A 23,856-nucleotide genomic window follows, 5' to 3' on the forward strand; every position below is an offset into this window, starting at 1 on the left:
CTTCGGGACGGGTCTGTGTCAGCTGATCGCCAGTCATGTGACACCTCACAACGCTCAACTGCTGTGTTTCCATCTCCACGATTTTCGCTCTCACCGGTTCGAGTTGTGGGAAATTTAAAGTCGTTCTGGGTTACTTTTCAGCACTGATTTGGGCAACAATACCGCGGAAATAGCAACAGCCGGATCTAAGTTCACCAATCTATAGTGCTGTTATTTTGCAGCTCGAGGCGTGTAAAGGATGTAGCGAATAGGCTGATGGCTCGGGCCCAGAGGCCATACCCGATGCACAACATCGGCAATGTGCTCGAGGCAGCCTCGCACTGCTCCAGTCTCCCATGGCAACAGCCAGCAAAGCGCTTCGTGGGCGACGCTCAACGCATATGGGCGCTGTTAGCGTTGAGCATTGGGAAGTTGGGTGAAATTGGTTTGGTGACCTAAACTGGTTCAGGGAATTTTTATGTCACCGTTCTGTGTTTGGGTAAATGGGGTAGTGTCAAAAAGTTGGCGCTCGGGTTGCAGGGTACCTCAGGGCTCAGTCACTGCTGTCTCCTATGTTATATAATCTTTTTGTGAGCTCTCTTGGATTGATTGACGATATTTTTATGTTACCAGTAAGACTTCAACGGAAGTCTTGTGGCTGCTGCTGGAAGTCTCCGCAGCCAATTTTAATCACTAGACCACCAGGGTGGCTTGAGGACGGTATGTGTGCCAGAAGGGCAGTGCACCCTGTGGCTGGGGGCGAGGAGAGGCTAAGCTTAGACATAATTGTGCATCCCCAGCAGCTCTGTAAACAGGAGAGAGGAGCTGGCAATAGCAGGGAGTGGGAGGGAGATGCCAAGGTCACTGTGGGGCCCCTGGGAGCGCAAGGTCCCATGTGCCAGCCCCTGCCTAAGACCAGCCCTAATTCTATCGTATGCAACAATTACATATGATTAGGTTTTACTGCTTTGAACCACATTTTGCATTACTAGTTCAAATGTTAGTATTGTCCAATTTGAATTATTGTAATTCATTATATGTGGGAATGAATGCTAAACTTTTACACAAATTGCAACTGATTCAAAATACAAAATGGGGTGATAGTATCAGAGGACCTGAAGGCGACGAAACAGTGTGACAAGGCGGTGGCCGTAGCTAGAAGATTGCTAGGCTGTATAGAGAGAGGTGCAACTGATTCAAAATACAAAATGGGGTGATAGTATCAGAGGACCTGAAGGCGACGAAACAGTGTGACAAGGCGGTGGCCGTAGCTAGAAGATTGCTAGGCTGTATAGAGAGAGGTGTGACCAGAAGACAAGAGGTTTTAATACTTCTGTATAAGACGTTGGTGAGGCCCCACCTGGAGTATTGTGTTCCATTTTGGAGGCCGTATCTTGCGAAAGATGTTAAAAAAATGGAAGCAGTGCAAAGAAAAGCTACGAGAATGGTATGGGATTTGTGTTGGAAGACGTATGAGAAGAGACTTGTTGACCTGAACATGTATACCCTGGAGGAAAGGAGAAACAGGGAAGGCGGTAGAACTAGAGGATATGAAATGAGATTGAAGGGGGGGCAGACTCAAGAAAAATGTCAGGAAGTATTTTTTCACGGAGAGAGTGGTGGATGCTTGGAATCCCCTCCCGCGGGAGGTGGTGGAGAGAAATACGGTAATGGAATTCAAACATGCGTGGGATAAACATAAAGGAATCCTGCTCAGAAGAAAGGGATCCCCAGAAGCTTAGCCGGTGGTGGGAGGCAGGGCTGGTGGTTGGGAGGTAGGGATAGAGCTGGGCAGACTTATATGGTCTGTACCAGAGCCGGTGGTGGGAGGCGGGGATAGTGCTGGGCAGACTTATACGGTCTGTGCCAGAGCCGGTGGTGGGAGGTGGGGCGGGTGGTTGGGGGGGGCAGGGATAGTGCTGGGCAGACAGGTACAAATCAAGGTAAGGTATACACAAAAAATGGCACATGTGAGTTTATCTTGTTGGGCAGACTGGATGGACCTTGCAGGTCTTTTTCTGCCGTCATCTACTATGTTACTATGTTAATTGAAGAAGTACGACAGTATCTCTATGTACATGAAGCGACTTCATTGGCTTCCCCTTAAAACATGCATTATTATTTTCAAAACAGTTTGTGTAATTTTCCATTTGTTATGTGGTAGTACTTCTGATTTGTAGGTACAATTTTTTTCTTACTCTTTCTTTTTTCTTCCATGGCGTCCCACAGATCAATCCAGAGACCTGTGGGTTGGGTCCGTCTACCAGCAGGTGGAGATAAAGAGAACCTCCAAGGTTTGCTATATGTGGACCTGTGCAGCCAGCTGAACCTCAGTATTCTCTTGATCTAGCAGGTGGAGAGACATCTCTGTGCAGCTCTGGTTTGATCTGGCTACTGGTGTCCTTTGGGCCTAGTTTAGCACAGACAGGGGTTGAGTGGCTGTTTGCAGCTTGTGGTGTACACCTGGTGGTGCCAGGTCCCTCCCGGTCTCCCCGCTTTCCTCCGTCGCCCGGGGCTGTTGGCCTGATCGGGTGTTTCCTTTCTCTCCTGACTAAAAAAAAGGTAAGAGACTTTGTTCTTGTTTAATCATACGGAGGAACTAGACGTTCTGCCGAGTCAGTTTTGGGGCAGGCGTTTTTGGAGCATGTCAGTGCCTTCTGAGGTGGCTAAGCTCTGCTCCTGGTGTGGGGCCTGGAGAGCAGCATCAGGGGAGTGTGAGTCCTGCCGCCGTCAGCCCCCAGCAGGTGTTCGGCGCAACGGGGGTTCCCCTCAGGTGTCCGGGGAGTCAGAAGCGCAGGGGATAGTTTCGGTGGTTTCTTCGGGGCAGTTAGTGCAGCGTGTGTTGGCGGGCACCATTTTTTCCTCTCAGGCGCGGCCCACTCCGCACGTGGCGGTTCATAGACAAGAGGCGCAGCACACTTCTGTGGCACAGGCTTCGATGGAGGGAAGCGATGTACAGGGAGCAGGGGAGTCCCTTGCAGTTCCTTTTTCCCCGGATTTTGTTTTATTAATGCACAATGCCTTTCTTTTGAAGAAGTCAGGAGCTTCTCTTTAGGCAGCCCCATCTCTTCCTCAGCAAACTTCGGTTGCTGCAGCCTCTCAGTCTTTCCTGCCAAAACATCCCCGGGTGGAGATTTTGGATCCCGAGGAGCTATCCGACACAGATGGCCCAGTTTTGTCTCCGGGCTCTCCCTCAGAATCTTTGGATTTGGCGGATGAGGTCACCCTGCCCTCTGAGGAGGTGGATGATCCGACGGCTGCCCACAGGGAAGAGCTTCCCTCCCTGATTGTTAGAGCTTTTTAGGTTTTGGCCATTCCCCCCCTGAATCGTCAGGGGGAACAGGTCTGGTGCCCTGTATTATGTCTGGCACCAAATGCCCACCTCGTTCCTTTCATGTGCATGAGGCCATGAAGATCCTTATTTCGGTGCACTGGGATACACCAGACAGTGCTTAGAGCTATGTCGCGTCTTTAGGTGCTACCTGCTCCTGACTTAGACTTGTTGAAGGTCCCTACGGTGGATTCCTTACTCACAGCGGTCACTAAGAAAACCACTTCCTTTGGAGGGTGGCACGGCGCTCAAGGACCCTCAGGATCGTAAGTTGGAGACTTGCTTCAAGCTGTCCTTTGAAGTAGCGGCCCTTTCCCTGCAGGCCTCAGTTTGTGGCTCCTATGTGGTGCGGGCATGCTTATCATAGGTACAGAAAAAAAAAGATCTCGTGGCTGTTTTGCCGGCCTTGGAGTGTGGTTTAGCCTTCCTTGTGGATCTTCCTTATGATCTTTTGAGGGCTTCAGCGAAGGAGGTTTCCCTAGTGGTCACCGCGTGTCGCTGGCTGTGGTTGTGGCATTGGGCTGCAGACGTGGCCTCTAAGTCGCGTTTAGCAAGGCTTCCTTTTAGGGGAAAGCTTTTGTTTGGGACAGACTTAGAACAGATTGTGAAGGACCTTGGTGACTCTAAGGGCCAGCGCCTCCCGGAGGACAGGTCCAAGTTTGTACGACTGGCGGGACTTAGACCTAAGTTTAGGGATACATGGCGTTACTGTCCAGGTTGCGGGGCCTCTTTTCAGAGAGCAAGGTCTTCTCAGAGGCCTCAGCCCTTTCGAGGTGACAGGCAGGCCTTCCTTTCCGGTAACAGAAACCAGCCTGCAGCTAGGTCCGCCTAATGATAAGGCCCTGGCCCATATCCAGCCGGTTATTGGGTACAGACTGTCCCTATTCCTGGTGGAGTAGACCAGGGTAACATCCGACAAATGGGTCTTGGAGGTTATCAGAGATGGCTACAAGTTAGAATTGGCTCGTCCGTTAGTAGACTCTTTTCTGGAATCTCCTTGCAAATGTCCTGCCAAGGTGCGGGCTGTTCGACACACCCTCCTCAACTTACAACGGCTGGGTGCCGTCCAGCCCATACCCCCAGCAGAAGGAGTGTGCGGTCAATACTCCATTTATTTTGTGGTGCCAAAAAAGGGCGGTTCTTGGTGACCCGTCTTAGATCTCAAGTGTGTCAACAGGTCCTTACGGGTTCGGCTTTTCCGCATGGAAACCCTCCGATCGGTGATTGCAGCGGTACAGCCAGGGGAGTTTTTTTTACCTCTCTTGATCTCAAAGAGGCCTATTTACACATTCCAATTTGGCCTCCCCACAGGCGCTTTCTTCACTTTGTAGTGCTCGGTCGTCATTTTCAATTCAAAGCGGCGATGCCCTTTGGCCTAGCCACAGCGCCTCGGACCTTTTCCAAGGTCCTGGTAGTAGTGGCGGCCTATCTCAGGAAGGAAGAGATTCAGGTCCATCCCTATCTAGACGACTGGCTTGTGCGGGTGTCTTCTTTCGAGGCGAGTCGGCAGGCAACCGACAAAGTGGTCGGGTTGCTTCAGTTGCGTGGTTGGGTGATCAACTTTCCGAAGTGCAGCCTAACGCCTTTCCAAACGCTGGAATACTTGGAGGTGTGCTTCGATACCCGAAAAGGGATATTTTCTCATCAGCTCAAGCACAGCGGTTACAGGCTCAGTTTTGAGCGCTGTTTCAAACTCCGAACTCACGTACAAGTTCTAGGTTCCATGGCCTCCACCTTGGATGTTGTAAAGTGGGCCAGAGCTCACATGTGCTCCCTCCAGTGGCACCTTCTGTGCTGTTGGTCTCCGCTCTCGGAGGATTACGAGGTTCAGGTGCCATATTCGGCCCGTCTTCACACAATCATGCACTGGTGGTTCATTCAAAAGAATCTGGTGTCGGGCATTCCTCTGGCAACCCCGGACTAGAAGATAGTGACCACAGATGCGTCACCGTCTAGCTGGGGGGCTCATTGCCTGCAACAGACGGCCCAGGGCGTTTGGACTTAGACCGAGGTGTCATGGTCCATCAGCAACTTGGAGTTACAGGTGTATATTTAGTGCTGGAAAAGTACCAGTTGGCAACAGCTGTGACCGATTATAAGTCATACACATGTGCAAACAATGAAACCATTCACGGGGTTAATAGGGCATAGATCAAGGGGTCAGAACGTCTGAGAACCAGGAAAGAAAATAGCTGACATTAGCAGATGTGGCAATGATTGATTCAAGAAATTAGACACAGAAACTAGTATATAAAGATGTATATAAGAAACTGAAAAGCAAGCAAAGCCTCACTTTTATCTTGATTTGTATTCTTCTATATTGTAAATATTCACTTTGCTTCCTGTATAACGTTCTTATACAGCCTCGGCCCAAGGGAGGGTCGTTGAAATAAATCTTTTTCTCTACTATGTGTTTGTGAATTGTTTACAAAGAAAGTTAGATCTAACACAGGCAATTCGTCTGGCCCTTTGGGAGTTTCTGTCTCTTCTTTGCGGTTGCCCAGTTCGAGTTCTTTCAGACAATGCGACGGCGATTGCCTACGTAAACCATCAGGGGGGCACCAGGAGTGCACCCCTAGCGCGCAAGGCGGCTCTGATCTGCCGTTGGGCAGAGACTCATCTCTCTTTCTTGTCAGCGGCTCATATAGCGGGGTCACAGAATGTGCAAGCGGACTTTCTCAGTCGCCACCAGTTGGAGCCGGGGGAGTGGCCACTCTCCCCTCTGGCCTTGGATCAGATAACTGCCCATTGGGGGATGCCAGAGATGGACTTAATGGCCACCGCATTCAATGCGAAGATTCCCCGTTTCTTCAGCAGGGGACGAGAGCTGGGCTCAGAAGGCATCGATGCCCTTCTTCAACCTTGGCCCAGGGGCCTGCTCTATGCCTTTCCCCCGTGGCCAGTGGTGGGCAGGTTACTGACTCGCTTTGCCAGTCATCCCGGTTGAATGATCCTAGTGGCCCTGGATTGGCCCAGACGACCCTGGTACGCAGATGTGATCAGGCTTCTGTTCGATCGTCTTTTTCTGCTACCGGTGCAGGACGGTCTACTGCAGGGGCCAGTCACGATGGAGGATCCCTCCCCCTTTTTTTTACGGTCTGGCCCTTGAAAGGCAAGGTTGAGAAGAAAAGGGTATCTAGACGCAGTTATCGCTACGATGCTGTAGGCTTGGAAAAGATCCACCTCAGTAGCTTATGCTAGGGTGTGGCATACCTTCGATTCGTGGTGTGCGAGTTCGGGATTGTCAGCGGCTTCAGCTTCAGTATCGATTATCCTCGCGTTTCTTCAGGAGGCTGTACAAAAATCACTCTCGTTGAGTTCTCTTAAGGTGCAGGTGGCAGCTCCGGCATGTTTTAGAGGCCGGCTTCAGGGGGCATCCATCGCCTCCCACCTGGATGTGGTTCGTTTCTTGCTTGCCTGCCTGCCTCCCTGCTAGCTTGTCAGCCCATTGAATTACCTGCTCGCCAGCCCATCAACTTCCTCTCAACTCATCTACCAACCTACCTGCCTCAGTCACTACTGCCTCAGTCACTACTTATGGCACCTGTACACATTCTCTTCCTTGCCCTATCTCTGCCTAATCTTTTTCCCCTCCCCTTACCGCTGTCTACCGCTAGAACTCGCTGCCCACTCATGTACTCTCCAGTCCTACTCACTACTGCAATACCCTATTCACCCCCGTCCCTAACCACCTCACCATCTCTCTTGTCCTCCTCCTCCTTCCTAGCTCTCAACCTTCAACACTTCCTTCCTACCATTAACCCATCCCCATTCCTCCTAAATGCATCCCGTCTTCGTCGCCTTCATCGCCCTACCTCCCCCACTCTCCTCAGCACTCTCTTGCTCCTCCTCCTGCTATCCGCAGGAGACATCAATCCCAATCCAGGTCCCCCCCCACCTGTCATCATCCTATCCATGCAAACGATTCAAGGATATCTCCAATCTCATCTCTATTCCCCTCCTCCCCCCCTCTTCCCACCCCTTCTCACGTGCCCTGTGGAATGCCCGATCGGCCGGCAACAAACTTCCCTTCACCCACGATCTCTTCATCTCTCGCTCCCTTCATCTGCTCACCCTAACTGAAACCCGGCTCTCCCCTGATGACTCTGCCTCAATCGCAGCCCTATGCCATGGAGGTTATCTCTTCTCCCACACTCCCCGCTCAGTTGGCCGTGGTGGAGGCGTCGGGTTACTACTCTCGCCCTCCTGTAGTTTCCAACCTCTCCTCCTACCGCAATCTCACTGCTTCTCATCCTTTGAAGTCCACGCCATCTGCCTATTCCACCCGTTGCAACTCAGAGTGGCGGTCATTTACCGCCCCCCTGATAAATCTTTCTCTTCCTTCCTCACTGACTTCGATGCCTGGCTTTCTGTTTTTCTTGATCCTTCATCTCCGTCCCTCATTCTCAGAGACTTTAACATACACGTTGATGACCCATCCGACTCTCATGCTTCTCAGTTCCTCACTCTAACATCCTCCTTCAACCTCCAGCTGTGCTCCACCACCCCTACTCACTGAAATGGCCATTGTCTCGACCGCGTCCTCTCCTCTTCCGACTCACCCTCCAATTTCCACGCCTCAGCTCTTCCTCTCTCTGATCATCACCTGATCACCTTCACACTTCTTCACCCCCCCTCAGCCCCACCCCACATTAACCACTACTTCCAGGAATCTCCAGGCTATTGACCCTCCCACCTTATCCTCTAGTATTTCTAATTTCCTCCCTTCCATCATGTCCTCCGAGTCTGTCGACAAGGCTGTCTCCGCTTACAATGCCACTCTCTCCTCTGCTCTGGACACCCTCGCATCATCCATCTCCCGTCACACAAGGCGTACTAATCCCCAGCCCTGGTTGACCCCTTGCATCCGTTTCCTTCGCTCCTGTGCCCGATCTACTGAACGCCTCTGAAGGAAATCTCGCACCTATTAAGATTTCCTTCATTACAAATTCATGCTATCCTCCTTCCAGTCCTCCCTATTCCTTGCCAAAAAGGACTACTACACCCAATTGACCAACTCAGCTCCAACCCTCGTCGTCTCTTCGCCACCCTTAACTCCCTCCTCCAGGTGCCCTCTGCTCCCACCCCCCTCACTCTCTCCTCAATCACTGGCTGACTACTTCTGCGACAAGGTGCAAAAGATCAACCTTGAGTTCACTACCAAGCCACCTCCTCCCCTTCACCCTTCAACCCTCTCCCTCAACCAACCAACCCTGGCCTCTTTCTCCTCCTTCCCTGATATCACCGAGAAGGAAACCGCTCGCCTTCTTTCCTCCTCGAACTCCACCACCTGTTCCTCTGATCCCATCCCCACCAACTTAACACCATCTCTCATACTATCGCCCCCTCCATCTGTCATATCCTCAACCTCTCTCTCTCCACTGCGACTGTCCCTGACACTTTCAAGCACGCCGTAGTCACACCTCTCCTCAAGAAACCATCACTTGACCCTACCTGTCCCCTCCAACTACCGCCCCATCTCCCTCCTACCCTTCCTCTCCAAAATACTTGAGCGCGCCGTTCACAGCCGCTGCCTTGATTTTCTCTCCTCTCAGGCCATCCTCGATCCGCTTCAATCCGGTTTTCGCCCTCTACACTCAACAGAAACAGCACTCTCTAAAGTCTGCAATGACCTGTTCCTTGCCAAATCCAGAGGCCACTACTCCATCCTCATCCTCCTCGATCTATCCGCTGCTTTTGACACTGTCAATCTTGACTTACTTCTTGCCACACTGTCCTCATTTGGGTTCCAGGACTCTGTACTCTCCTGGTTCACCTCCTATCTCTCCCACCGTACCTTCAGAGTACACTCTCATGGATCCACCTCCACCCCCATCCCGCTCTCTGTTGGAGTTCCCCAGGGATCTGTTCTTGGACCCCTTCTTTTTTCAATTTACACCTCTTCCCTGGGTTCACTGATCTCATCCCATGGTTTCCAGTATCATCTTTACGCTGATGACACCCAGCTGTATCTCTCCACGCCAGACATCACCGCGGAGACCCAGGCCAAGGTATCGGCCTGGCCTGCTTATCCGACATTGCTGCATGGATGTCCAACCGCCACCTGAAATTGAACATGGCCAAGACCGAGCTTATCGTCTTCCCACCAAAACCCACTTCTCCTCTTCCTCAGCTCTTGATCTCAGTTGATAACACACTCATCCGCCACGTCTCATCTGCCCACAACCTCGGAGTCATCTTCGACTCCTCCCTCTCCTTCTCTGCGCATATCCAGTAGACAGCCAAGACCTGTCGCTTCTTCCTCTTTAACATCAGCAAAATTCGCCCCTTCCTCTCTGAGCACACGCTCTCATCCACTCTCTCATTACCTCTCGCCTTGACTACTGCAACCTACTCCTCACTGGCCTCCCACTTAACCACCTATCCCCCCTTCAATCCGTTCAGAACTCTGCTGCACGTCTTATATTCCGCCAGCACCGATATACTCATATCACCCCTCTCCTTAGGTCACTTCACTGGCTTCCGATCAGATACTGCATTCAGTTCAAGCTTCTCCTTCTTACCTACAATTGCACTCAGTATGCAGCCCCTCATTACCTCTCTACCCTCATCTCCCCTTACGTTCCTGCCTGAAACCTCCGCTCACAGGACAAAACCCTCCTCTCAGTACCCTTCTCCACCACCGCCAACTCCAGGCTCCGCCCATTCTGCCTTGCCTCACCCTATGCTTGGAACAAGCTTCCTGAGCCCTTACGCCAAGCCCCCTCCCTACCCATCTTCAAATCCTTACTCAAAGCCCACCTCTTCAATGTTGCTTTCGGCACCTAACCTCTATACCTTTCAGGAAATCTAGACTGCCCCAATTTGATGACTAACTGTACATTTGTCCTTTAGATTGTAAGCTCTTTGAGCAGGGACAGTCCTTCTATGTTGAATTGTACAGCGCTGCGTAACCCTACTGGCGCTTTAGAAATGTTAAATAGTAGTAGTAGTAGTAACTAGGAGGCTGGTTGGCATTTTAATACACACTCTCAGCCTACCTTTCACAGTGAAAAAGGGAGCCCTCACAGGTATGTTCCAAACTGAGAAAGGTTTACTTCAGATTGGAAGTTGATAATTGGGAAATTGCTTCAAAGTAACTGTTTACAACTGTTAAGGATTTTTTGGCTTAATTAATAGTGGAAACAGTAGCTTTGATTAGACGGTAAGACATGGTAAAGGGAAATTTGTCCTTGCAGGTAAGAAGGTATAAGTGGTAAGGAAAGGTCACGGCCGATTTGTATACAAGCCATCTTGATGAATCTAATAGAGCTGGGTTTTGGAACCAAAAAAGTGGCTTGAGATCAGCTGAAGGCTAGGTGATAAGATTTGAAATCAGGCAAATACATACCCCCATTAGACGTATTAATTTTGAAGGGCTATGCGAGGTGTTTTGTTTTGCCAGATAAACTTAGTAATTTTACTGTCAATTTGTTTATAAAGATAATGGGGTAATGAAACATGAATCATACCTAGGATATAATGTAACCTTAGGGTTAGTACCATCTTGACTGCTCTGACCCATAAAAACAGCACCAAATTATAGTTTGAGATTTATCAGTGTTAATAACCATAATCAAGAATAGCTCTTCTTGTGGAACCCTCTGGTAACTCAAACAAACTGAATTGCAAGTCACCAGATAGTAGATCAGGTAAAAAGTACACCAGCAGGAAATTCAGAGATCACCCTATACAAATACTCCAACTCTGGTAGCCTTGGCTGAGGATGCAGTGCTGTGTGTAACAATGCAGGATTGTTTTTTCTTGAATCCTAGATAACAATAAGTAAAAATCCAGCTGTATAGTGTAAATGAGTTGGGTAACAATTATCAGTTGTGGAGCTGTTGGTCAAAAAGGACTGATTAGAATATCCTCCTCTAGCACTCTTTCCATGTTGTCTGAGTGCAGCCTAACCTTAGCACACTCTCTCCCCTCCAGCACTCCCTCCCTCCTCCGCAGCCACACCCGTATCCCCTTTTTCTCGGCTCACTCTTCCCCACTGTCCGAACACATAACACACTATATTTATTTATTTTAAATAACATTGAACAGTATGGTCAGAGCTTGCATCATTCTCTATCAGATACTCCAGCTGCCAGAACAGCAGGCCCAAAAGCTACCTCCTCCCAAGCACTAATATCGAGGCGGTAATGCTTTGCAGAAAAGTGAAGAGACAACTAAGTAGCAGCCCTGCAAACAGAACCACTGTCCAAGATTTGCTATACCTCTGGTAGAATGAGCTTAAATCCTGACCATAGGAGAGCGACCTTTAAGAAGAAGCAGAAAAATTTTTTCCTTAAGCCACTTCACAATGGTGGCCCTAGTTGCTGCTTCTCCTCTCTTCTGACAACTGAAAAGAACAAACATTACCCACTTACAAAAGTCATTTTTCACTTCCAGTTACTGCAACAATGCCCTACAACTATCTAAAAGCATCAACGGGGGGAAAACTTCTTTCCCTAATCTTCCTTATGAAAGGATGATAGGGCCACCACCTGATTGACATGGAAGGATGAAAGTAACTTGGGGAGAAAGAACCATCTGGCTATACACTTTCTCTTCCTCAAGAAGGGTTCCCTGAAAGACAACCCTTGCAATTTGGAAATTCTCCTTGCAGAACAAACATCAACTTAAAGGTAAGATCCTTCACAGTCACTGCTCTGATGGGCTAAAAGGTTACCACTGCCAATACCTTCAAGACTCAATTGAGATTTGAGATGGGTACTAGGGGGCAGACTGGAAAATGCAGATACACCACCCTGTAAAAAATATAACTGCATAGAAGTGTGCCCCCAGGGAAGAGGCATCCACTTGCCCTTGGAAACAGGACAAAACAGCAACCTGCACCTTCAAGGAACTCAAGACTAGAGGCCAACCGAAACCAGCAGTTCCAGGTCTGGCCAAAACTAAATCCAGGGCTTGGTTTTGGCTGGAACCGTAATCAAAACTATGGCCCTGCCCCTCCTGAAAGAAACATCCCCCCTCTTGGGATCTCCAACACTCTTGTCATCCTCACCTCGCCTCCCCACCGGCAGGAGCTCAGGCCATTCCCAATTCCAAAATGGCACTCGCGACAGCCTGCCATTTTTTCAGCATGGAGGGAGGGGGCATGATCAATTTGGGATGTTCCTCTCCTGAAGACACCACTGGACCACGGCCTTTACAAGGTAGATCCAGGAAGGGCCCACCGGGGGACGGGGGATAGAGGGCAGAATGGTGGGCAGCCTGGTGGGGGGGAGGGGAATGCTTTCTGTCAGGGTGGGTGGAGGAGGCTGGCTTTTAGGGGCAGGGCTACAGCATTTTTGACAGAAACCCAAATCCTGATTTCAGGTCAGTTTCAGTGCTGAATCCAAAACCAAAAGCTGGCCTCTGCTTAAGGCCAACCCCTTCTTAGTCCATTCTGTAGGAAGGATAAAATTTGACCTACTGAGGCCTGGAAGGGCCCAAGTCCTCTACCAGCACACCAACCCTCAAGAATCTCAAGACATACATAGACTACAAAGGTAGAATGTTTCCAAGCTTATAATGAGGTTGTTACTCCATCTGCACCGTCCTTCCACTTGAGACAAACCTTCTGAAGAACCAAGCCATTAAGACAAAAGCGAGACAGGGAAATACCAACACTTCTTCCACCAGAAGCCTTATTAGGTCTGCAAACCATGCATGCCTCAGCCATTTTGGAGGGAAGGGAATCACCAGACTGGGATGTAACTCCACTTTCCAGCACTCTGAAGCTAGAGCTGTAGAATCAAGCCAGCCGAACCTCTTTCTCTCCTGCGACTAAAAAATTCTGGCAACTTGGTGCTCTGCACAGACGCTGTGAGGTCCATGACCAGAACACCCCAACATAGTTTAATCATAACAAAGGACTCATCTGAGAGTTCCCATTCAGCCAGATCAAAATGTATGCGTGCTAAAAAAAAAAAAAATCCACTTGGACATTCTGGTCCCCCACTGTATGCAATGTAGACAAAACTTACCAGTGCAGAAGTAGCATTGCCTCCAGGGCTGGCTTAACCATTGGACCAGATGAGGCTCAGGCCCAAGGCACCAACGATTAAGAAGGGCATCAAAATACCCAGCCACTGACTTCACCTGATTTACAAGTTAAGCCTTTTCTTCCCCACCCCTCGGTCCAGTCTCTCTACTTTTCTCTTCTCGACGTCACACGTGAAGCTGGCGTTGCACTCTCACCTCTTTCACTACCCAGTGGTCCTGTAAAGTTTACATTTGTTGCTGGTGACAACAGCAGCGGTATGACAGGCTGCCTTTAGGTCTTCTGTCTGCCGTGTCCTGCGGGCAGGAGCTGGCTGAAAGCAGACGAGAGGTGAGGGAACACTGCCACATCTGCAGGGAAAGGAAAAGAGGAGTGGGAAAGAAAGACCACACCTGAGGGAGGGGTGCCAAAAGTAATGCAAATTGTGTGTGGGGGGGGGGGGGGGCACCAGCCATGCAAATTAGTTCAGGGTGCCATTCTCCCTTGAGCTGGCTCTGGCCACCTCTCAGAACCACAACACTCCTCGTCTCTCTTTGATGGGTGATGTGTCATATGCATCCTTTTCCTCTGATGCAACTTCCTGTTTCTGCTTGGGCAAGACACAGTATAGGAACAGCCCCAGTGCTGGCCAGAGGCAGTCTACTTCAATCGCTGCTGCTGGCATCAAGACAAATTTGGAGGATTCAGAAGGGAGGTGAGGGAGAAGAGCAGGGGTGGGGGGGGGGGGGAAGAGACAGAGAAAAAAAACACTGGCTTTGTCGGAGTCAGGGAGGGAAATGGAGATATGCTGGATCATGGGGGGGAGGGGATGTTTTGTGGTTTATTAAACTTGATCTACCACTCTTCACAGATACACAACAAAACAGTTTACAATACAAATATAATTAGAAAAGGAAAGGAATGCCATCATGTACATAGGACAGGAGAAAAAGGAAATCAGTTAAAAGAAAAGCAAGTAAGGCAAAAAAGGCCGAAAGAGTCAGCCATTCCGAAGGCCTCCTGGAACAGATGGGTCTTCAGAGCTGACTTAAATTTTATGAAGGACGATTCAAAACAGAGAGATCTGGGAAGAACATTCCAGAGAGACGGAGCAACGCAAAACAGAGCAGTCTCTGGTTAGAAGCAAAAATTTACCATAGAGGCAGGAGGAATGCACAGACAATCATCATTTAGGGAGTGTACACATCTTGAGGAGGAATATGGAATTAGAAGAGTTGGAGGGGACAGGTGTGTGAAGGAACTTATGTGTAAGATTTAAGATTTTGTAATGGATCCAAAAAGAAACGGGAAGCCAGTGGTGTAGAATAAAAAGAGGAGTATATTCCACAAAAGCAGAAAACACATCTTCTAATAGTTTAAAAAAAAAAACCAACAACCTTTTATTCTTGCCACTTTAAAACACAACCCGACGTGGCCACATTTCGCCTCTAGAGGCTACATCAGGGATTATCAACTATTAAGATCCTAAAGGGCACAAACACCTAATAGTTGGTAGATGTAACATTAAAACAGCTCAGCAGCTAGCAGCAGGATAAAGAAACTCTCTTTATCCTGCTGCTAGCTGCTGAGCTATCCACTGAGGTATCCAGTGGCTCAAACCTTTGAGAATGTTGCATTGTGTATGCACATGTATCTTCCTACCTGCTGCTGTCACATGGGACATATCTAGCTGCCACTTTTCCGTGGAGCTAAACATTCATACTAGCCAAGTATTCCCCTCAGCTGGCTTCCGTGTGTAAACCTCGATAGGAGAGAAGCATAACCCCATTTATGAATAAATAAGTCTACACAAAAAGGATATATTTTAATTATTTATTAAAAAGTATGCATCCTTGTGTGAAAAAGTAGATAAACTGTTCATTCAGTAATTGGTGGTACCTCGTTATCAGTCCTCACACCACCCTTGAGAGACTTTGGCCTATTCTTCCACAGAAAACAGTTTCAGCACTGACATTTCAGATCTCTTTTTGCAAGAACAGCTCACTATTCAAAAGTGTTTAGGTTAGAACTGACTTAGCCAAACCAAAACGCAAAATCTCTGCTTTGCTCACTCTGTAGTAGGTTTACTTGAATGTTTAAGTTCATCTTGCTGCAAGACTTACATTTGGCTCAGTTTCAGCTCACAGACAGATGTCCAGACATTCTTTAGAATGTCCTGATATAAAAGAATTCATGGTTGCATCAATGATGGCAAGCCATCTAGGTATTAATATATCATACCAAATAAGGGAGCATTTCCCTTACTTTGAAGGCTGGGTGCTGGCACTATGTTTTAATAGGGCAAGGTGGTACCATTTTCCAATATGGCAACACCAGAGGCAGGAGTGAGTAGACATCACTCCTGCCTTCTTCAAAGTTCAGGATGGAAGGGGTCCTTAAGGCCCAGCTGAATTGTTTTGGGGAGATGCAGATTTTGGGCCCACTAGGGACTTTTTCAGCAAGGTTATTCAAGGGTGATCTAAGATAAAGTGTAGCATTTCACCTCCAATGACTCGAACTCCCAATAGAATTTTTACAGCTCAAGAGCCTTAGTAAAGATTCAGAGCTGGGGGGGGGGGGGGGGGGGGAGGGGACATAAAACAATCACACGTAAATTTGTGTATGGGTTTCCCGCCTTCCCCACACACACACATTGGTAGAATTTCCTATTCTGTCAATCTGCACACCAACCACAATATCCTTTACCATGGTAATTTTACAAAGGTCTTACTGCATTGGCTCCTTTATCCATAGCCTGGGGCCATAGGTAGAAGGGACAAGATAAGTAGGCACAAGTTGTAGAAAGGCACTCTATGACCTATGAATCAGAGCCATGGGATGGGATAAGAACAGGAAGAGATATGACCAAGGCAAATGAGGGATGTGTGAAAAACCTACACTCGTACCTGTGGTGATACAGCAAAGCAGCACTAACAGGAAGTTAAGGGCCATATGACATACGCAGCATTGTCTGAAATCTATCAACAGATTAGACAAATCATCTGAAACTCATGATTACTAAGAGCCAAGATGTAACTGCTGGATCCTAAACATAACACCAGTTCATATTACAACAGGGAACATGGAAATAGATACTGCTGAATTTGGCAAAACAACAAAGACCTATCCAGTATTCCAAACCTTTCAGGGTTTGCTTTACTTAGGTCAGTTTAAAGTAACTTATGTATAGAGAGAGGTTTGGAATCTAGAGGAAACATTACAGATTATAAAGAACAATTGTGGTTTTAACACACCATCTTACTATTTTTTCATATTTATCAAAAGAATGATATCATTTGGTTAAAGATATTTCACTCCAATGGCAAGAATATGAAAGATTCATACCAACTTAATTTTCTAAAACAAAAGCCTAGCCATATTCAACCTGAACTTCGGCTTCAAGAGGGCAAAAATTTTGTTTTTGCTGAGACAGAGACCACAAATTGAACTATTCAGTCTGGTGGCACAATCAAAGCCCAGACAGCAGCCACAGACCTGACTGGTATTTAGAGGGTTAAAGCCAGGGGCAAATACCAGCCTTCTTTCCAAAGTAGTGCTACATCATGTATTGACATATACAGATTGTGTTGTTCACTTGACCATATCTGATGTTTCAAAAGTCACACTGAAAATATAAAACTTGTTAACATGTAACTTATCTTGTAAACAAAAGTGCACTTGAATTTGTTCAAAGAAAAAAGTCACAATAGCAGATAATTACACATGCCTTTTTCAGCTGTGTTCTGGCTTCTGTTTGAAAATTAAGTGATAGATTCATAAAAACACAGATTATAAAAAGGCCACATGCACATCCATTTCTGCTGCATTAACCCCATGCCTAGAAATTAAAAGCAAATGTTAAGAAATTTACAAAAGCAGAAATCACTGTGGAAACTACTTCTAATCTTCCTTTCACAATTCCTCAATCTGGCAGGCACAAACAGTGTCTGACTTAGCCTAAATTATAGTCCAAAACAGAGAAGGTGCAGAAAAGATACACATTGCAATTATTTCAAACGTCTAGCCTGGGACAGGCAGTCACAGATTACAGTATAGTACAATTTATTTTCAGAATGTTTATTAACATCCCTTTGTAAAATCCTTTTGAGTCCTGCTCAGCATAGGTTTACAAAAACAATGTGCAATGCTCCCGGCTCAGTTCCTGAGGGTAACATATTGATGCAGATCAGTAGGATTCAATTGCCCCTCTCTTAATACAGCAGGGCAGGAGGAATATGACAAATTCCAGAGGTCAACCACCTTTCGAAGTACAGTAAAGGCAAGCTGTCCACTCTACTCCACATCCTTCTGTCCTAGTCTTCATTCCATTTTAGACCTTTCAAAGTGTGTGATCATTCTCTCCTAAAAGGATTTAAAAATAGAATCTTATGAAGGGCACATCTCCCACTGGTTATTACTTCATCCCAATTGTTTTCCAGCAAGTCCTAGGGGATCTCCAGCTGGTTAGGTTTTCAGTATATCCATAATGAATATGCATGGGAGAAACCTGCATGCCCCAGAGATGCTGCATGCAAATCTCATATACATTCACTGTAGATACACTAAAAAGCCAACTAGCTGGTGCTCCCCCAAAATAAGTTTCAAACCACTGCTCTGTCTGCTTTGAAATCCACATGCTTGTAGTCAGGATTTGTATGCGTTTATATGATTCATTTTATCCACACTCAAAATATACAAGAATCAAGTCAAATTGCATAGACATGTAACACTAAAGAAAACGTGAGAGAATATTCATATAAAGATACAAGTTCTTAGAGGTGAGGTTATCACAACTGCATACGAACTTATTTAAAAAAAAAACCCAAAACATCCTGGTTGGACTACATATAAATCTTTCTAACCTCAAGCTAACCAAGCTGTAGTTCACTCTGTTAGGGGCATATTTTCTAAGTGTGCTAAGCACTTATTACAGGTTTTAGTGCACAGTAACTTAGTTCAGGCCTGCGCTAACAGTTACAGCACACTAAAACAGCCAACACAGTACTACTACCTGCTTAGTGTGGATGGAGCAGGGAACGAGTGGAGATTGCATGTAGCAGTTAGCACATGGTAATTAGCATGAGCTGTCAAATATGCAGGTAGATGGTGCACTTAACTTTTCTCCAAGAGGTGGCATTAGGTACATTCATGCTAACTACAATTGACATTAATGCACAGGTAGGAAACTCATCTGTGTGGTAACTACAGAGGGGGTGTTGGACAGATGCAACAGCTATTCCACTCTCTGCACTTAGCACAAGTTAATTTTGGCTGTTAATATATGTCAAATGCAAATTCCATATCATCATGCTTATCAATCCATAGACTGGTGGGTTGTGTCCATCTACCAGCAGGTGGAGATAGATAGCAATCCTTTTGCCTCCCTATATGTGGTCATGTGCTGCCGGAAACGCCTCAGTATGTTCTCTATCTCAGCAGGTGGTGGTCACACACAGCAGCAGCTCTGGCTAGGTCTCCAAGCCTAATTCTTAGGTTTTGTTGAGTACCTGGGGTTGAGGGCTCTTCTTGAGCAAGTGCAAACCTGGTGGTGCCAGGTCCCTCCTTTTCTCCCCCCTCCCGCTGGCTCCGTTAAAAAAAAAAATATTTTGAACGTCCTTTAAGGGCGCTTATTTCAACGTTTATATCAGTGTTTATTGCAGCTGCTCACTGGGACACCAGTTCGTTACAGCTCGGAGCGAGAAGCAGGTAATTTTTACCTTTTGTAGTGGGCGGGGGTTCCCCGATCGGTCTCCACGTGGCTTATGGCGTCGGAGGGCGAGGGCGCGAAGAATCGCTTCCCGGACCGTGTGGGCGCGTCTAGCGGGGATGCGGAGGTTTCAAAGCCTGAATCGCCTTTTTTGGGCGTCAGTTTGGAGTCCGGTCAGTGTCCCGGTTCCTCCTCCGGTGCAGCGGTTTTTCCCGCCATAAGCACCCATCCCCCGCTGCTCGCCCCCTCCTTTTGGCCAGCCACTCTGCTTGGATGGCTTCTTGGGCTGCCCTCGAGGTGGGAGACGTTAATGCTATGGTCGCCCTTGATTCGGGCGACGGCAAGAAAGCGGCAAAAGTTAAGCGCCGTTCTTCCCGTGTGGCTCCTCGGAGTTTCGCGCCGGACGCCATTTTGGATGCACATGTTTCTCCCCCGCTCTTGCGAGCGCCGGTTGAGGGTGCGTCTAGGGCTGTGGCCCAGGCTGCAGAAGTGCACAGTTTGGGGGGTTTCTCCCCTGAGTTCATTTTGCTGCTGCATCAGGCTTTTCTTATGCAAAACGCTGCCCCTGCTCCCCTGTTGAGGCCTCTGGAAGCAAACGCCCTCGGGTGGATTTCCAGGCCCTAGAGGACTTGGTCTCCTCTGATGTAGATGAGGGCAACGTATCTGAGTTCTCCCAATGGTCCTTTGGAGATTCCTTGGAGGAGACGGATTCCCGCTCGGATGGAGCGGATGACCCCTCTGCAGCGCGGATCTTTCGCTCAGAGGATTTGCCCAACCTGTTAGTGCAGGCCATCAGCATTTTGAAGATTTCCTCTCCGGAGGACGTCTCTCCCTCAGCCTCTGCTGGCTCTGCCATTATGCTGGGGACGAAGCGCCCGCCTAGAACCTTCCACGTGCATGAAGCCATGTACACCTTGATTTCGGCTCAATGGGATTTCCCAGAAGCGAGCCTTAAAGTGGCTAGGGCTATGTCCCGCCTCTATCCTCTGCCTGAAGGTGAATGGGAGGCCTTTCTTTGGCCTACCGTGGATTCTTTAATCACTGCGGTGACTAAGAAAACGGCGTTGCCGGTGGAAGGTGGCACGGCCCTAAAGGACGCCCAAGACAGAAGATTGGAGGCGGCTTTAAAGTCGTCCTTCGAGGCGGCTGCTTTAAGTTTGCAGACCTCAGTTTGCGGCTCCTATGTGGCCAGGGCGTGCCTGACGATTGTGCAGCGGGCTTCCCCCTCGGATCCTTCCTTGAGGGCTGATTGGCCGGCCCTGGAATCGGGCTTGGCCTACTTGGCAGACTTGCTGTATGATGTCTTGAGAGCCTCGGCTAAAGGTATGGCTCAGACAGTCCCTGCACGGCGCTGGCTTTGGCTGAAGCATTGGTCTGCTGACCACGCCTCTAAGTCTCGTCTGGCTAAGTTGCCTTTTAAAGGCAAGCTGCTTTTTGGGGTCGAGCTGGACAAGATTGTAACCGATCTCGGCACGTCTAAGGGCAAGAGGTTACCGGAGGTCAGGGCTCGGGCCAGTGGTGCCCGCCCCGGTTCCTCCAAAGGACGGTTTCAGGAAGCCCGTCGGTATCGCCCGGGCAAGTCGGGCTCCTCTGCCCCCTCTTCCTTCAAAAGGAACTTCTCCCCCAAGCAGCATTCCTTTCACAGAGACCGCCGTCCCGGAGGTGCGTCCTCCGGTCCTCCCCCAGGGTCTCGTACCCAATGACGGGGCCCTGGTCCACGGCTCAGAGCAGATTGGAGGACGCCTATCCTCGTTTCTGGGCGAGTGGACCAGGGTAACTTCAGACGCTTGGGTGCTGGAAGTCATCAGAGACGGCTACAAGCTAGAGTTCTGCCGACCCTTAAAAGACGGGTTTGTGCACTCTCCTTGCAAGTCTCCAGTCAAAGCTGTGGCAGTGCAGCAGACTTTGGACAATCTGATCCGCCTGGGTGTGGTCGTTCCGGTGCCAGAAGATCAGCTTGGCAAGGGACGTTACTCCATTTACTTTGTGGTACCAAAGAAAGGAGGTTCTGTGCGGCCTATCCTCGACCTCAAAGGGGTCAATCGGGCCTTGAAAGTTCGACACTTCCGAATGGAGACTCTCCGCTCTGTTATAGCGGCAGTGAAGGCAGGGGAGTTCCTGGCATCCTTGGACATCAAGGAAACTTACTTGCATATTCCCATCTGGCCTCCTCATCAACGCTTTCTGCGTTTTGCAGTCCTGGGCCGACACTTCCAGTTCAGAGCCCTCCCGTTCAGGTTGTCTACTGCTCCGTGGACCTTCTCCAAAGTAATGGTGGTCATCGCGGCCTTCCTACACAAGGAAGGAGTACAAGTCCATCCTTATCTGGACGACTGGTTGACCCGAGCCCCTTCTTATGCAGAGTGCGGCAGAGCTTCAGACCAGGTGATTGCTCTTTTGAGCTCCCTGGGGTGGATCATCAACTGGGAGAAAAGCCAGCTGCGCCCGACTCAGTCCCTGGAGTATCTGGGAGTTCGTTTCGACACCTAAGTGTGCAGAGTGTTCCTGCCAGACAAGCGGATTGTCAAGCTTCAGGCTCAGGTGGACCAGTTCCTAGTAGCCTCTCCTCTTCGGGCTTGGGACTATGTGCAGCTGTTGGGCTCTATGACGGCCACGATGGAAGTAGTGCCCTGGGCCAGGGCCCATATGAGACCTCTACAGCACTCTCTGCTGCAGCAATTGACTCCAGTGTCGGAGGATTACGCTGTGCGCCTTCCCTTGGATCCAGTGGTGCGCAAGGCGCTGAGCTGGTGGCTGAGGCCAGACAAGCTGTCCGCAGGAATGCCGCTTTTGACCCCAGAGTGGGTTGTCGTCATGACGGACGCCTCTTTGACGGGCTGGGGAGCCCACTGCTTGGGAAGGACAGCGCAGGGGCTCTGGTCTCCTGCAGAGGCAAAGTGGTCTATCAACCTCTTGGAACTCAGAGCCATTCGGTTGGCGCTTTTGGAGTTTCTCCCGGTACTGGCATTAAAGCCAGTACGGGTCCTGTCGGACAATGCCACGGCTGTGGCCTATGTCAATCGCCAGGGAGGTACCAAGAGCACCCCTCTAGCCAAGGAGGCCATGAATCTATGCCAGTGGGCGGAAGTGAACCTGGAACAGCTGTCGGCGGCCCACATTGCGGGAGTCATGAATGTCAAGGTGGACTTTCTCAGTCGCCATACCTTGGATCCCGGAGAGTGGCAGCTATCTGCTCAGGCGTTCTTGGACATCACGAAGCGCTGGGGCCAGCCGAGCCTAGATCTGATGGCATCATCGGCCAATTGCCAAGTGCCGCGCTTTTTCAGCAGAGGACGGGACCCTCGATCTCTGGGCGTAGATGCTCTTCTCCAACAGTGGCGGACACAGGAGCTTCTCTATGTGTTCCCGCCCTGGCCCATGTTGGGCAGGGTGCTAGACCGGGTGGCAAAGCATCCGGGCCGGATAATCCTGGTGGGTCCGGACTGGCCCAGACGTCCCTGGTATACGGACTTGATCAGGCTCTCAGTGGACGGCCCTCTGCGGCTGCCAGCGGAGCAGGGCCTGTTGCATCAGGGTCCCGTGGTGATGGAGGATCCCTCCCCCTTTGGTCTTACGGCCTGGCTATTGAGCGGCAGAGTCTGAGGAAGAAGGGCTTCTCAGACAAGGTCATCGCCACTATGCTGAGAGCGAGGAAGCGCTCTACTTCTACTGCTTACGCCAGGGTTTGGCGTACCTTTGCATTGTGGTGTGAGGCAGGCTCTCTTTCTCCCTTCACTGCTCCAATTTCTTCAGTGTTGGCGTTCCTGCAAGAAGGTCTGGAGAAAGGCCTGTCGCTCAGTTCCCTTAAAGTCCAGGTAGCGGCCCTGGCTTGCTTCAGGGGTCGCCTGAAGGGTGCTTCCCTGGCCTCGCAGCCAGATGTGGTGCGCTTTCTCAAGGGAGTTAATCACCTGCGCCCTCCTCTGCACTCAGTGGTACCTGCGTGGAATCTCAATCTGGTGCTAAGAGCCTTGCAGAAGCCGCCTTTTGAACCCTTGTCGAGGGCATCTCTGAAAGACCTGACGTTGAAAGCAGTCTTTTTGGTGGCTATCACTTCAGCCAGAAGAGTTTCCGAGCTCCAGGCGCTATCATGTCGAGAGCCCTTTCTGCAGTTCACTGAGGCAGGAGTGTCTATTCGCACAGTGCCTTCCTTCCGGCCCAAGATTGTTTCTCGCTTCCATGTGAATCAGCAGCTCTGTCTACCCTCCTTTCGTAGGGAGGACTACCCAGAGGAGTACTCTGCTCTCAAATATCTAGATGTGAGACGAGTCATCATCAGATACTTGGAAGTGACCAATGATTTCCGGAAGTCAGATCATCTGTTTGTGCTGTTCACAGGTCCTCGTAAGGGTCTGCAGGCTGCCAAGCCTACAGTAGCACGATGGGTCAAGGAAACCATTGCAGCGGCTTATGGGGCCGCGGGGAAGGTGCCGCCTATCCAGCTGAAGGCTCACTCCACTAGAGCACAGGCGGCCTCGATGGCAGAGGCCAGGTCCGTCTCCGTGGAAGAGATTTGTAGGGCGGCAACTTGGGCATCGGCTCATACCTTCTCCAGACATTACCGCTTGACTGTGGCTGCTCGGGCGGAGGCCCGGTTTGGAGCTTCAGTGTTGCGGTCAGGGATTTCTATGTCCCGCCCTGGGTGAGTACTGCTTCAGTACATCCCACCAGTCTATGGATTGATCAGCATGATGATATGGAAAGTAAAATTATTTATCATACCTGATAATTTTCTTTCCATTAATCATAGCTGATCAATCCATAGCCCCTCCCAGATATCTGTACTGTTTATATTCTGGTTGCATTTCAGGTTCAAGTTTAGTCTTCAGTTCCTGTTCAGGAGGACTTCGTGTTCAAGTTTTTTCA

At 49.3% G+C, this 23,856-nt stretch overlaps 1 protein-coding gene across 1 annotated transcript in view; it reads right to left on the reverse strand.

Moving 5' to 3' along the window:
- Positions 1–16,979: 16,979 nt before the first annotated feature.
- The window catches only part of TMEM87A (transmembrane protein 87A), a 107,834-nt gene continuing 100,957 nt past the window's right edge, over positions 16,980–23,856 (reverse strand). Inside the window, 1 exon segment of the mRNA XM_030214515.1 lies at positions 16,980–17,648. Within this exon segment, the coding sequence (XP_030070375.1) occupies positions 17,607–17,648 (42 nt within the window). The 3' untranslated portion in view covers positions 16,980–17,606.

The sequence above is a fragment of the Microcaecilia unicolor genome, chromosome 9, assembly GCF_901765095.1.
Source record: "Microcaecilia unicolor chromosome 9, aMicUni1.1, whole genome shotgun sequence".
Lineage (NCBI taxonomy): Eukaryota > Metazoa > Chordata > Amphibia > Gymnophiona > Siphonopidae > Microcaecilia > Microcaecilia unicolor.